Genomic DNA, 14,992 nt, shown 5'->3' on the forward strand with positions numbered 1-14,992 from the left:
TACGTCTCGGTACCCGTTCTCCAGATGCATGCGAGGCGAGTAATTTCATGCGGTAACCGTATAATTGTCGTTTCTCCGGTCACAGCGTAAAGTCAAGCACCACTATCAGCATGCACTGGCTTTTTAAGACACGGAAAGGAGATGGATACGTCGGGCCAGGACAATGGCCCTAAGCGTGGAACAAAACGCAAATTGACTAATAAAGATGGACTTGAACTCGGAAAAGGTTTCAATAATTCATCTACTATCCTAGACCAGGAGACCTCTTCGTCACCGGCAACTGAATGCTCGGTTACCAATAACGACCGTTCTTCGGGGCCAGTGCTACTTAGAGAACTACGGGGTGACTATTACTACAAAACGCTGTACACGGAGGAGCTGAACTTTCGCCTGCTCGGACAGCACGACCCAGAATTTGAAGCCGTGTTGGAGCGCGGTTCGCATCTTGACTTTAATAATCCTAAGTCAGTCATGCAACTGACCAAGACCCTCCTCAAGCGGGATTTTGGTTTGACAGTCGATTTGCCCACGGACCGACTTTGCCCTCCGGTACCTAATCGGCATAACTATATACTTTGGCTGAAAGATCTTCTTGACTCATCCTCAATTCCATACCTGGACTCTAACGAACCAACTCGGCGGGTAACTGGGTTAGACATTGGCACCGGCGCCAGTCTCATCTACCCGCTTCTTGGTTGTGTTCAGCGACCGTCATGGACATTCATTGCAACCGACGTTAATACAAAGTCATTATCTTACGCGCGTAAAAACGTTCAGTTAAACAATTTACAATCTAGAATCCGTGTGGTCGGTCGCACTATCACGGACTGTCTTATCCCTCTGGATGAACTAGGCCTAGAAACCATTAACTTCACCATGGTTAACCCTCCCTTCTACACGTCCGAGGCCGAACTCACAGATCTGGCTAAGCAAAAATCCCGGCCCCCAAATACCGCATGTACGGGCGCGCCAGTCGAGATGGTGTGCACTGGGGGCGAGATCGGGTTTATCCAGCGGATGATTGATGAGTCCCTAGTCTTACGAGAGAGGGTGCAGTGGTACACGTGCATGCTTGGCAAACAGTCAAGTCTGGAAGTACTCGTGGGCATCTTGAAGGAGTATGGAGTGACTAATTATGCTATTACAGCATTCGTTCAAGGGAATAAGACGCGTAGGTGGGCTATTGGGTGGAGTTTCGGGAACAGGAGGCCGAATCTGTCGGCTAGTAGGGGCTGTGAGCCCTCGGCTGGGAAAAAGATCCTACCGGAACCCACAGAGGTAATAGTTGTTATGAGATCTAGCTCGCAAGTCGAACTGGGACAGCTTGAGCGCGCTGTTAGCGATACGATGGAGGGTATCGACCTGGATTCGTGGAGCTGGAGTAAGCAGTTGTCAAAGGGCGTAGGCTTTTCTAATGGCAATGTTTGGAGTCGAGCTTATCGTAGGAAAAAGGTTAGAGAAAGGGGAAATACCATCGAAGATGAGTCTTCATCGTTTCGTCAAAAGAAGCCCAAGCAAATGGCGGAGCAGGACACGACACATAGTACATTTGGCTTCTTATTAACAATACAGACTTCAGGAGATAAGGATGATAAGGATCAAGTAGCGATCGTGGCCCGCTGGCTCCAGGGGAATGATCATACGATTTTCGAGAGTTTCACGGGATTCCTCCGAAAGGCTATCCTCGCGTCAACCCAGGAGTAATGAGGTATGATATTAAGTCCTAATGTTAATTTGAGAGCGCTATGCACCAATCACAAGCACACCCAATAAATTATTAGAACTCGAAGTTATTAAATTGCTGTCCCTACTATACCGTACCGCCCCATCCCGTTTTCGTATGATGAATGGCCCCTGGTAATGCAATACTGACCTTCATGTAATAAACAAAATGAAAATATACATCCTTGATGATACTGTGAACCCTATAACCTTCCAAGACCCATCGCATACTTGATATCGTCTAATCCTCGATACGAACGAAAAAGTTCGTCTCCCCTTCTTTCGGGACAACAGCAGCGCGCTTGACAAATTCATCGCCAACAGCTAGGCGCAGCTTTTCCGCTGTTGCTGGGGCGTCAAGAACCAATGGTTCCGTCACGCCGTTCATCTCTCTCGCAGCTTTGACCGCTTCCCTAAGGGCGAAGAATACCGTCGAACCTAAGAAGAGCGGCGGTTCCCCGATGCCCTTGCTACTCTGGATAGAGCGGAGATGCTTCCAGCTTATAGCATTTCCTTCTGAGTCGTGCCTCAACATGGACACGTTGAAGATTTGAGGGATATCCGAGAAACCTTACGCTCATGTCAATATACGTCACTCTGCTGGAATAAAAATTCGTTGACACGTACCTGGTATCTTATAAGTCCCAGGTCCCTTCGTGAATATTTCACCTTCTCGCGTCCACAACGATTCTTCCATGGTAAATAGACCCTGTCCTTGAACGAAGGCCCCTTCAATTTGCCCATAGTCGATTGAAGGGTTGATAGAACGACCGACATCCTAGTTTGACTATTAGACAGAATTTATTATCTCGCTCTAATAGATACTTACCATCATTATGTCCGTCCTTAGAACGGTATGATCACCTGTAAGAAGATCTAATTCGGCCTCCGTGATAGCTACACCTTGAGTGAAATAGTAGTACATCGGAAGGGGGTCTTCATAATTTCCCCATTTATATCCTATCTTAGGCATCTTCCAAAATCCATTGGCCGCAAGGTTAACTCGATCTCGGTATGCGGCATGGGCGATTTTTGACATTGGAGCATCCCGTCCGAATTGTTCCCTGTAGGGCGCTAGGCGTTCATTAAGCTGGTCGCAAGCATTCTTGACAGCCATGCCATTAAGATCACTACCCGACGATGCGGCGGTTGGGGATGGGTTGGCGACTTGGTCGGTCTGGGAGTCTTTATTAAATATTTGGTCCACGCTCACGCCGAGCTCTTCAGCTGCAACTTGGCACATCTTGGTGTACAGACCCTGTCCCATCTCTGTGCCTCCGTGGTGAAGGAGGATCGAACCATCTTCGTAGATTCTTACGTATGCGCCAGCTTGGTTCAGATGTAGAGCAGTGGCAAAGCTATGATATAATATTAACTCAATTTATTACACGAATGACCATGGAATGGCTTACCTGAGTCCGAATTTGGTAGGTATCATACATATCCCTCTCTTCCTATAGCGGTTCCTGGAGTTGAATAATTGGACTTCCTTCTTCCTGTTCTCATAATCGGCGTTGGCGCTGAGCTGTTCCAGCATGGTTGGGATATGGAAGTCGGCATCGATGGATTGTAAAAAGGGGGTCAAATCACCCTGTTTATATAGATTTTTGAGCCGAAGTTCATCAATATCTATATTGAGCCGCTCGGAAATGACACTCATGTATGACTCGGCCAAGTACATCGCTTGTGGCCCGCCAAAGCCTCGGAACGCAGTATTCGATACTGTATTTGTCTTGCACACCCATCCGCGTATCCAGGCGTGTGGTATATTGTAGCAATTATCAATGTGAGTACAGGCCCGATCCATAACGGCGCCAGACATGTCTAGGGAGTACCCGGCGTTGCAATAGATATCCGCATCGAAGCACTGGATTATTCCGTTCGCATCCGTGCCAATTTTCCATTTGCATTGCATTGGATTTCTCTGCCCACTAGATGACATATCTTCGTCGCGATTTAGCATTATCCTCATGGGACGCCGCTCCTTTTTAGCCGCAAGAGCAACAAGGCATGCTGCTGGTGTGACTCTCGACTCCTTTCCACCGTAAGCACCCCCGAGACGTCGGACTCTCATATTTACGCGACTCATTGGTACGCCAAGTACTTGAGCAACGAAAATCTGGTTCTCTGCTAGGTTCTGAGTAGAGGCATAGACTTCCATGGAACCGTCCTCGACATGCGGAATCGCTAATGCGGAAATAGTCTCCAAGTAGAAGTGCTCTTGACCGCCTAGCTTCGTAGACCCTTCGAAGATGTGCTCGCATTTAGCGAATTCGTCATCTAGAGGCCCTTGAATAGCTGCCCCTTTTTTCAACTGCTTTCCATGCTCAAAATAACTCTCGGCTTTTATGGCTTGGCTAATGGTGATTATAGCTGGCAATACCTCGTATGTTACCTTGACTTTGGCGGCGGCAGCTTGAGCTTGCAATGCCGTCTCGGCGTAGACTAGACCTATTGTCTGGCCATGTGAATGAACTTTGTCTGCCGCAAATAGGGGCTCATCTACTCGGATTGGACCCCACGTATTGTTTTCTCTCGATACACTGTCCTTGTCAAGATAACCCACAACTCCTGGCATTTCAAGCGCAGGGCTCCAATCAATGGCGGTTATCTTTGCATGTGCCTTTGTTGATAAAACGAGAGCGCAATGCAACTCATTATTTTGCCGGGGCATGTCGTCGATGTATTCTGCCTCGCCGGTGCAGTGCTTCAAGGCCGAAAGATGCGGTATTTCTTTACCTACTACATTGGTACCCGGAGTAACAACGTGATCGCGAGTCCCAGAAGATACTCCCCGATGTATCTCCTGAATAGCATCACTTTCGATTTCAGCAAGGCCTAATTCTGTGAGACTTTCCTGCCAGAAACGGAAAAATAGGGACAAGGTGAGAACTGTTAGAGTTGTTAGCAAATAGGGGTTACGGAACTAGGTTTATGAGACCTACCCTTCCTATACTGAGCCATTCCACCTGGTACACCAAAAGCCAAATCAAAGTCCTGTAAAAGAGCCTGAAGAGCTTCTTCACGCGTACTACTCTCTGCCCATTGCTTTCCTATCACAGCCTTCTGGGTCACGGCCGCGACTGTGGTAATAGGTGCCATGCCACCATACGCGAATGTCGCCTGTTCGACAGTTCCTTTCTGACTTATACGTATTCGGAAACCAGCAGTCACAATCGCAATGTCATCATCTTTTCTCTTTGCTTGCTTATATGCCTTCGTTACCTCTAACGTCTCTGGTGGTGATAGTGGAATCTTGATATGTGTGATTATACCGTTGGGAGGCAACTGGGTTGTCCGATACTTAATGAAGAACGTTGAAAGTGGTATATCATAGGGGCCCTTTCCCTTAGATCTTATAGTGATTGTAGATCCTGCTGCTAGTAGTGCCGGGGCAGCATCTGAGATGGGACTTGCAGTCGCCAAGTTCCCAGCCAGGCTGGCAACGTTTCGAATTTGACGGCCTGCGAAGTATCGAAGCTGCTTTCGAAGTGCCTCAAGTGCGCTTGCTCTAGCACCAAGCTTTATAAATAATGTGGCACATAGGTCTTCTACCTTGGTTAGCGGCATATTACCTGGGATAGATACTTCCGAAAGGCTCTTGAGATCAGCATCACTACTAGGTTCCTTGAAGCTGTTAAGATCTTTGATGTCCGACGCGTAGACGCATACCCGATATTCGGACTTCTTGAAGCGAACCTCGATCTATTTCCACGTAAGAAACGTTTGGAACAGTAGGATATGAACATATATGACCTTACCTGTGTCTCGCTAGCGCCCCCTACGATTTTAGCAGAGGGCCAAGCATCTTTCAATTCTATCAATTGCTCTAGAGTTGTAGGTTTAAACCAAATCTTTCTCCCATCTCCATAACAGATAGGCCGTTCTTCATATTTCCAAAGAGCTGGCGGGAATATGATTTCTGCTGTAGGGTTGTATGGTATAAACGAGAAAGGCGATGTCGTAGGTTTGCCTGAATCTACGGAGGTTGCTCGTGTATTGGAGGATTCCTGAGAGGATGTCCTGTGGGTACTGCTCCCGGATGAAGACGTCGACGGGTCGCGGCAGCAGCCCCCCGGACGTCCACAAGAACCGCTGGAGGAGGAACCGCATCCACTTCGATTTGGTGGCGTTTGCAGAAGACCATCGTCATCCTCATGAGCACTTAAAGGGGTGGGATTATTATCTTCTATCAATTCGCCCTTTAAATCCTCTAAAATAAACGTCTTGGCAGCCTCAAGAATTGGTTTGTAACCTGTCTGAATAAATTGAGCACGAGACTTGAGTACGAGTCCAGAAGCAGATACATACGCATCTACAAAGATTGCCGTCTAAATGGCCTTGCAGTTCAACATCAGAGGCCGAAAGCCGAAACTTCCCGTCTTGATACGAGTTTCTAACGAGTGCATACAGACTCATTACTATTCCAGGGGTGCAAAATCCGCACTGAGAACCACTAGCAACAGCCCTGGTATTAGAATAGTGGTGTATAGGTCGAAGCTATACGACAGGCTAATAACTTACTGCATCTTTGCTACCCGTTCTTGTAAAGGATGCGGGCTATCAACGGTGCCCAAGCCCTCGATAGTAATTAGACTTTTTCCATCGACGCCGACCAAGGGGAAAAGGCAAGCATTCACAGCATTGTGCCTTAACCGCCTGCCCTCTTCAACGGTCTGAAGGACAACAGTACAGGCGCCACATCCACCTTCGCCACATCCAAGCTTGGTTCCTTTTAAGTTGCCCTGGGCTCTGATCCAGTCGAGGAGAACCCAATCAGGGTTAGGATTCGGAATTGTAACTCGACGGCCGTTGACGAAAAAACATAACTCGGAGGTGGTATATGTTGACTGTATTAGAGGCGTGAGAGCTTCGGCAGCAGACGGGGCGCGAACATCTTGTGGTACGAATGGCAACCCGGTTATAGGCGGTTTTGGAAGTATATCAGCTGCTGCCATAGTTTCACGAGAGCTAATAGAAGGCGAGGGTATTGGTAGATGGTGATAACATGAATCTTGAAGTTTATTATCTTGTTCTGGCTACCCTAGGTATTCATCTAATTCGGAGTAGCTATGCACAGACATGGCTGATAGCTATCTCTAAGTTTGTTTAAAGCTATCGTACAAGGTAGAAGTAGTTACCTAAACATATCTAAGGTTTGATATGTCATTCATTGCCATCCCCCACTCTGATCGGGCATAAGGTTCGGGCATAAAGATCCCAGATAGTGAGCTCCGGTGTGTGCTTTAGGGGCAAATGTAAGCATAATCCAATCGCCCTATAAACATGAATGATTTAATGGGGGGTTTTTAAAAAAAAAAAAATGCACCGTATGATCTACCAACACGTTGGATATATAAATTGCCTACTTTACATACTCACATGTATTTTATGTGCCTATTATTTTACGTATATATCTATACTCTTTCATATACGTGGCGACCACCCCTGACTCCCCCATTCATACACAACATAAATATACCTACCCCACCAAGAATCATACCCCGAGTATTACTAACCCCACTGTTGCCCGACATCAAGCTCCCGTGAAGTTATCCCCACTTACGACTAGGCGTTGAATGGTGGATTATATTGGTTTGGGCCGTTATTGTAGATAGTTAGTTTGCGCTCTAAAGGATGACTGGGAACAATATCATGCAATTATCAACCTCTGTATATTCTCACATTTCTCGGTCTATTGCTGCGTAAAAGATCTTAGAAAGTCATACTTGACGAGCTCCTTCAAAGCACACATCTCCTGAGAATCACTAACAATCGTTGAAAATCTACGTACGAGAATACTAGAATGTCCCAAAAATATGCACCGTTGAAGGACACAAAGTTGTTCACCCCTATCAAGTTGGGAAATTATGAACTTCACCATCGTATCGCCATGGCACCATGTACTCGCATGCGAGGGATCAAGGAGAGCGATGGTATATTCGTTCCCGGTGATCTAATGGCGGAATACTACGGGCAGCGGGCTACAAAGGGTGGGCTGCTGATTTCTGAAGCTACCGATATCTCCCACTATGCTGGGGGGTACCCAGGCATCCCCGGCATCTTTACTTCTTCTCAGATTGAGGGTTGGAAGAAAGTTACGAACGCTGTCCACGCTAAGGGAGGGTATATTTTCTTACAGATCTGGCATACGGGCCGGGCCTCACCCCCTGCGTTTCTTGGTGGGAAGGCGCCAGCGAGCTCCAGCAATCATCCCATGGAGGGCTCTTGGTTGGAAGGGACATCCTGTGCTTCTATTCCTCCCAAGCCTCTGACGGTAGATGAGATTCGGACTATTGTTCAAGATTTTGCAGGGGCCGCAAAGCGAGCTATAGAAGCAGGTTTCGACGGTGTGGAAATTCATGGTACGTGGAAGGGAGACAGAATTTCTGATAGTTTTTGGCCCTTGATTAACCGAGTTGTCGTGGACTATAGGTGCTAACGGCTATCTGTTGGAACAATTTCTTCACGACAACATCAACGATAGGACCGATGAATACGGTGGATCCATTGAGAAGCGATGCAAATTTCCTCTGGATGTCTTGAAAGCTGTTTGCGACGCAATAGGCTCTGATAAGGTGGGAATACGTCTAAGCCCTTGGAACTACTTCCAATCTACCAGGGACAATAATAGATTAGAGCATTGGTCTTATCTATGCGAGCAAATCGCAAATTTACCTGCAAGCCAAAGACCGGTTTACGTTCATATGTAAGAGAAAAAGGACAATGCCATTATATACATCTCTCGAGTGGCTTACTGATATTTATCGCAGGGTCGAGCCTCGGTTCGATGAGGTTTTGGACGAGCAGCAAAAGGTTGAATCTCTTGCTCAGAACGACAAAGAATCTACCGTCTCGTTGTTACCATTCAGGAACATCCTTCAACAGGGCGGGATTACGTTTTTAAGCACAGGATGCTTCAACTGGGAAAACTCCGTCCCGAAGCTGGAGTCCGGAGCCGCCGATATCATTTGCTTCGGAAGGTGGTTTATTGGGAATCCTGACCTGCCGCAAAGGCTTGCGGATGGAATCCCACTAACTAAGTATGACCGATCGACCTTCTACTTTACGGTGCCCCCGGAGAAGGGATACACGGATTACCCCATTTATGCGGCAGAGAAGGCTTAATGTTTTAAATGCCTTGTGACATTAATAGGTAGCCACCTACTCCGAATTTTGGAAAATGTTCATTTAGACATAGGGCATCTAGGTAGCCGATAGAAAATTTATATTTTCTTGCATTCTAGTACTGTTAAAGGTGACGAGGAGGCGTCCCACTATGCTATCACCCCCATTTTAGATTTCACACTAATCTACTAAAATCCCTCTTGGGATTGAGTTTGAAGGTTTGGGAAGATGAATAGGAGAAACAAAATTCTAAGAAGGCTAACTTAAAAGGTTAGATTTATGATAGTAATAATATCAAGTAAGTCATAGTAGTGGGCGCGCCTGGTTCTCTGTCCGTGTCTGATCCCATTTACGCTCCACAGCCGTCTCTATATCATACGGTAAAAGCCAGCCTCCTACGCCATAATACCTCCAAGGTAACGGATCATCCCCCGATTCTGATCGTGGCTGTGTGATAACTTCTGGATTTTTGAATAATTCTTCATCAATCTGCCCGAACATTTCGAGTCTCCTGTCTCTTTCCTTCTGTTCTTCGCCATCGTGGAGATGATACATGTACTGTTGGAAATTGCCCCTTTCAACTACCCTTTCGGTCCTCTCTTTTCGGCACTCTTCATACACTTTAAGTGCGTATAACTTTTGCTCGCGGGACTTGTTAGTTAGCTTTGCAAGACAGAGACCCAAGGCCGCTCCATCTTCCAGTGCCATACCGCAACCGCCTGGCGGGTCATTAGTAAATGAGTGAAGTATATCTGAACATGGAGACTGCATAGTATGAAAATCGGGGCATATCATAAGACGTAACTCACTAGCGAGGTATGGCAGTGTTGCGTGGACAGCATCCCCTAACAATGTAAATGTCCCGGATTCATGTGTCCATTGTTCTAAAGTAGGTCGTATGCAAAGCTTCCACTTCTGAACAGATTGACACAGACTTAAGATCTTGCCTATTACGGGGTCCCAGTCTTTGTATAATGCTTGCATCTCTTCTACGTTCCCATCCACAGTCATGGCAGCTGCAGGCATATCGTCCGGGACTAATAATACCATGTTGAATAACTCCCCGCCTCTCAGAACATAGTTTACCGCGTGTGCGTCGGGGCCTATCCAGTAGTTGACCTGGGGATTTTGAATAAAGTGTCGTAACTCAGGATCTGCCAGCATATCTTTGGTATTGATGAGGAGTCTATAGGCAAGGTCACCTGTTGGTAAAGGGGGGTCTGGTTTGCCGAGGAGAACCTCGCGCAGCCGAGATGATATGCCATCTGCGCCGACGATGAGATCTGCGGACATAATCCTACCGTCGCTCAGCACAGCGCTTGCCGTTAATCCATCCGCGGGATATTCGATCGTCTGGACTCTCGATCTCACACGAATCTCAGCTCCAAGCTCGACAGCCCGATCGAGGAGGCAACGGTGTAAGTTAGCTCTATGGAAATCCCAGAAAGGGGTGCCCAGAGCCTTCTCATAAGCATGGAGATCCATTCTTGATAGTTTATTACCCTTCCAACCGATCATGTTCGCGTACCGAGGCTTCGTCGCATGCTTAACAAGCTCATCTTCGAGTCCCCAAGAAATTAATATCCTTGACGAATTAGGCAAAACCTGAATACCAGCACCTATTTCGCCAATCTCAGATGCGCTTTCAAGTACGGTCACGCGATGTCCTGCTAGAAGTATAGAAATAGCTGCGCCAAGTCCACCGAGCCCGGCACCTACGATTATAATCTGTAGTGAAGCTCAATAAATTGAACGGGTTTATAAGTTCGTGATCCACTTACATGAAGTTGGCTCGACGCATCTCTCTTAACTTTTTGCCATACCTTTGGGTGAAATTTGGAAGCCATTTTCAAATCCGGTATTACTATGACGGTAAATTTGACCTTATTACCTCAAGTTTAAAGGGGGAATAACAGGTCAATAAATGACGGCATAATATATCTTTCGTACGACTACTTATCATAGATAAAAATGAAGAGGCTCCATAACAATCCTGTAAGATATGACCGGTATGTATATAGGGGGATCGTGACATTCCGCCCTTGGGGTGTATCCATGTGTCACTTCTTCGGTGATCCGGATTGTAATGTAATGTTTACGTCGTCTTGCCGCCAAGTCATGGTTATCATATATGCACACGTACGCTATTGCATATGTAGGTACAAGGTGGTAACATACCTCGGTTACATATCTGAGAAGGATGTATTATGAATTAGGTAAAGCAAGCTTATACTCCTTATCCTTACATATTTTTTGCTTTAAATATCTCTATTGGACAATTATATGCACCTTAGATATTTCCGACCGAAGTATCTATGTCTAAGGTTCGTAAAGTTGCATACACTACCTCTAGGCTTACATACCTAAGTACGGAACACCCGTTGGCTTATCTCCAGCCAACACCGTAAAATGGTTCTGCTTATGGGCAACCCCACTCTTGATAGTAATATATCACCTTTAGGAGATAGCAAAGGTGGGGGAATATGTAGGTACGCTGAGAATGAGGCAGTTATTTTCGGCATTGATTTGAACAAGGGACAAGGGACAAGGGGTACATTCAGCATTCAGCTTGCTTACCATCGTACGAACATAGCTGAAGTACGGATTTGATGATTGCACAGCTCTTGGCGGAAATATTGTGTGTTCACTCTACTCTATGTCAGCAAGAGCCTCAATCCGTGAATAATTAATACTGGTGCCATTAAAACATATACACTCCTCTCCCCTCTTTTCTTTCCGTCTCTCCTCCCTCCTCTAAAATCTAATGGGAGGATAAGAATGGGGGTTTTCCGTCTTCCGAGACGATCTACATGACAAGATTCTTTGAAAGTGGTGAATGACAATTAGTTGAGTTTGCTAGTTTATTGTAAGGCTGGGCAGTATGCAGCGAGCTAAGCGTAATAGAACTCGGGAGGGTGACGGTAACACCAGGCGATCGTTTACTTGCACCTATGATGGTTGCGGTAAATCTTTCTCGCGGTCTGAGCACCTACATCGTCATCAAAAGAACCATACCGATGGGGATGCTACTTGTCCGCGGTGCCGCGCCCACTTCAAGCGCCAGGACCTTCTAGGTAAGAACCCCATCGCTGTCTTAGATATACGGGGGTTGACACGACCGTGTAGAAAGGCATATGAACCGGCATAAACAGAAGGATGAAGAAGCTGGAGGCGCAGGCGTCGGAACCTTGAATACACGCAAGCGTATGTGGAAAGACCATGATGGACACATCGTCCAAAAGAAGCCAGTAGAACAGAACACATCCCGTGGTAGCAGTAGCAGTAGTAATGTGGGAGCGCCGTTCGTATCCCAGGTAGAAGGTCCCATTTCACCTCCTGTATCGACTCATAACTCGGACCACCAAAGCGATAACGATCCCGCATCACATACGGCTTTCACCCATAGCCATAGTCATAGCCTTTTACCAGATTATGCGCTTACGACGGGGCAGTTCGATTCACATGGTAATAGCGGGTATTGGGTTGCTCCCGAGACATCCCAGCCTCCCTTCTTCGATATAAACTACGATGAAGTGTTCCAGCCGGACACAGCAAGTTCGTTTAACATGCCTTATACGACACAAGTAAACTATGATTGGCTTTTTAGTCTAGATAACAATGTCTCGAGCGCTACCGTCTCGAATACCCCGTATGTTCCTACTACTTCCCTGGCTATGTACTCCGGCGTTCAACATCATGCACCTGTGAGCTCAAGTCAAGACAACTTCTCCCCGGGTATTAGGGCATATGAAGGGGGGATGACCGGGACCTCATTAACACCCATGGAATCTCTTGACTGTATGCCTTCTGGAGGGAGTACTCAAAATTCAATAAGTCCTGGTTCTTCAGATAGAACTGCTGTTAGCCTCTCGCCCGTACCGAAGCAAGCCCATCGGGGACTCGGTGGCTTTGGTGAAGCAGAATTCGAGCGACCCCTGGCTACTCTTCAACCGCCAAACCGTCTACCGTATATAGACGACTATACGTATAGCCAGATTTTAGAGACGGTTAAAGCCTCAAGACCGTTAGCACCCAGTGGCTCCCTTCTCGACATCAACCATCCGCTGATGTCACAGCTTTCGTTGCAAACCTACTTAGATCTATACTTTAACAGGTTCAATACCGCATATCCGTTGATACACCTGGCCACCTTTGAGCCAAGCCAAAATAAGACATTATTACTTCTGTCCATGATTCTACTCGGGGCTACTTGTGAGTAGTTTCTGCGTCCTTCTTACTTTAATGGTGGGGCATTGCTAATTCTTGCCATTAGACTCCGAGAAAGAGGCACATCAATTTGCCGTCTGCATACACGATGTGATCCGCCCGGCGAGTAAGTATCTTTATGAACCCTCACTATATTTGCTGAATAGTGATTTCTTTCCTAAATCTGCCAAGAGGCCACGCTCTCATAACTCTGACCTTAAATAGTATTTTCTCACGCGAGCTTTAACCCCAAACCTGACCTTTGGATGCTACAGACGATTCTGTTAGTCGAATGCTTCGGGAAGAGTAGAGCAGGTCAGAAACAACACGACATGAGCCATTTATTCCACGGGATGTTGATCAACCTGATCAGGCGGTCTGACTGCCAGTCTGTCCGGCCAGTTCGCCCACACGAAGATAATGATAAGGGCAACTTGGTCGATGACTGTAGCTGGAGACAATGGGTAGAGGCCGAGGAGAAGAAAAGGTTAATAATATCTTGCAAACCCCAGTATTTATTCATGATGATTATTAACATAAAAACATCCAGGCTGGCTCTTCTATGCTTCATGTGGGATACCCAACACGCCGTCCTATTCTGCCAATCTCTATGCATGTCAGCCTTCGAGCTCCGGGTCCCTCTACCCTGCAACCAAGCATTATGGGAGGCATCCACAGCCGCCGAATGGTCGCGCCTCTCGCTCTCCACAGCCCCTGAGCCGATGTACCTCCTCGCACTGAAGTCTTACATCACGCGCGACACGCACCGTTGTCCTCGACTCAACGGCCTATCGAGAATATTCATCTTTCACGGTTTAATGTCCATTTTCTGGGACATGCGGCGGCGGGACCAGACCAGTCTTGGCGTCATCTCCGCGCAGGGCGGTCGATGGCAGAGCCGTCTTGGAAACGCTTACCATGAGTGGAAAATAGACTTCGATAACTTCTGCCTACGCCTGTCCGATATCACATCTGTGGAGATGAGGAAGGGTACCGTCCCCGAAAATGCAAAAGTTGAACTCGATGTCTGGCGTACCGCGTACGTGGCCGTGTACCATGCAGCTCATACACTTCTACACTCGGAATTCCTCGACATACAAATATTTGCTGGCGCACGACATATCCTCGGGCGGTCTGTTCAACGGAACGACTTTATCCGCTCAGAGAAGGTCGTGAAACGATGGGCTATGAGCCGTACGATCCCAGGATCTGACAATACTGACGGATCTGGGAGCGCGGTAGCGGCGGTTTGGCACGCAGCCCAATTGCTCCAAAGCGCATCACACACGTTCGTCGATTTCGACTCTATGGGCCTATTTCATGTACCATGGTGTCTCTACTTAGCCACGTTGACGGTATGGACATTTCACCACACCGGCGCCAAGGGGTTTGGTTCCGTCCCCGAAGATGATAGTGAACTGGTGTGGGATGCTCAAGCAGAAATGCGGATGCTTCTAGACTCGATGGTAGAAGCGGGGATTCATGGTTTACCTGAAATACAGGGGCTGAAGCGAACTAGCGGTTTGGTGTGGGTTATGGCAGAGGTATTGAGTAAAGTTCGCTGGGGAATTGTGCATGCTGGCGTCACCGTGCTTAAAGGCTTGATCCCGTGGAGGTTAATAGGGCAGTTTGATGATACTACTGTCTGAGTGCACGTATTTCGATACGGACGTACGATATAAAGAAAATAAAAAAAGAGGCTAAAGCTGTTCGTCGTGAGACAAGGGTCTACTCAGACGTCAAAATTCTACGGCGAGAGTATCTACACTATGATGAGTAGTTCGAAACACAATCAAGGGGGCCTCGTGAGGACGACTACCTACTTAAGGAAAAGGGATGTGTGAATTAAGAGTGCATGTAACCCGTGAATGCCACCAATGTGAAGTATACCGTACAACTTGCCGAAATGCTGAAAAATGAACCAATAGACATTGTT

The 14,992-nt window shown here is 47.1% G+C and overlaps 5 protein-coding genes across 5 annotated transcripts; 3 read left to right on the top strand and 2 right to left on the bottom strand.

The window, feature by feature from the left end:
* Positions 1–141: 141 nt before the first annotated feature.
* GL218_08935 (putative methyltransferase-like protein C27D7.08c) lies at positions 142–1,704 on the top strand (the record flags this gene model as incomplete). Its single annotated transcript, XM_033585751.1, has 1 exon — positions 142–1,704. One exon carries the CDS (start codon positions 142–144, stop codon positions 1,702–1,704), a length of 1,563 nt encoding a protein of 520 aa, XP_033439994.1.
* A 259-nt stretch (positions 1,705–1,963) lies between these two features.
* On the bottom strand, positions 1,964–5,835 carry GL218_08936 (Xanthine dehydrogenase; the record flags this gene model as incomplete). Its single annotated transcript, XM_033585752.1, has 7 exons — positions 1,964–2,292; positions 2,350–2,500; positions 2,552–3,080; positions 3,135–4,614; positions 4,668–5,427; positions 5,484–5,503; positions 5,706–5,835. 7 exons carry the CDS (start codon positions 5,833–5,835, stop codon positions 1,964–1,966), a joined length of 3,399 nt encoding a protein of 1,132 aa, XP_033440020.1.
* A 1,693-nt stretch (positions 5,836–7,528) lies between these two features.
* On the top strand, positions 7,529–8,850 carry GL218_08937 (12-oxophytodienoate reductase 1; the record flags this gene model as incomplete). The annotated part of the gene is made up of 3 exons (XM_033585753.1): positions 7,529–8,087; positions 8,158–8,431; positions 8,496–8,850. The coding sequence occupies 3 exons, from the start codon at positions 7,529–7,531 to the stop codon at positions 8,848–8,850; spliced, it is 1,188 nt and encodes a 395-aa protein (XP_033440021.1).
* Positions 8,851–9,153: 303 nt separating this feature from the next.
* Positions 9,154–10,697, bottom strand: GL218_08938 (3-hydroxybenzoate 6-hydroxylase 1; the record flags this gene model as incomplete). The annotated part of the gene is made up of 3 exons (XM_033585754.1): positions 9,154–9,569; positions 9,660–10,578; positions 10,632–10,697. 3 exons carry the CDS (start codon positions 10,695–10,697, stop codon positions 9,154–9,156), a joined length of 1,401 nt encoding a protein of 466 aa, XP_033440027.1.
* A 1,359-nt stretch (positions 10,698–12,056) lies between these two features.
* On the top strand, positions 12,057–14,705 carry GL218_08939 (Zinc finger protein klf1; the record flags this gene model as incomplete). Its single annotated transcript, XM_033585755.1, has 6 exons — positions 12,057–12,405; positions 12,463–12,648; positions 12,700–13,062; positions 13,124–13,183; positions 13,282–13,543; positions 13,607–14,705. 6 exons carry the CDS (start codon positions 12,057–12,059, stop codon positions 14,703–14,705), a joined length of 2,319 nt encoding a protein of 772 aa, XP_033440028.1.
* Between the last annotated feature and the right edge of the window lie 287 nt (positions 14,706–14,992).

This window comes from Daldinia childiae, assembly GCF_008694065.1.
Source record: "Daldinia childiae strain JS-1345 chromosome Unknown Scaffold15, whole genome shotgun sequence".
Classification (NCBI taxonomy): domain Eukaryota; kingdom Fungi; phylum Ascomycota; class Sordariomycetes; order Xylariales; family Hypoxylaceae; genus Daldinia; species Daldinia childiae.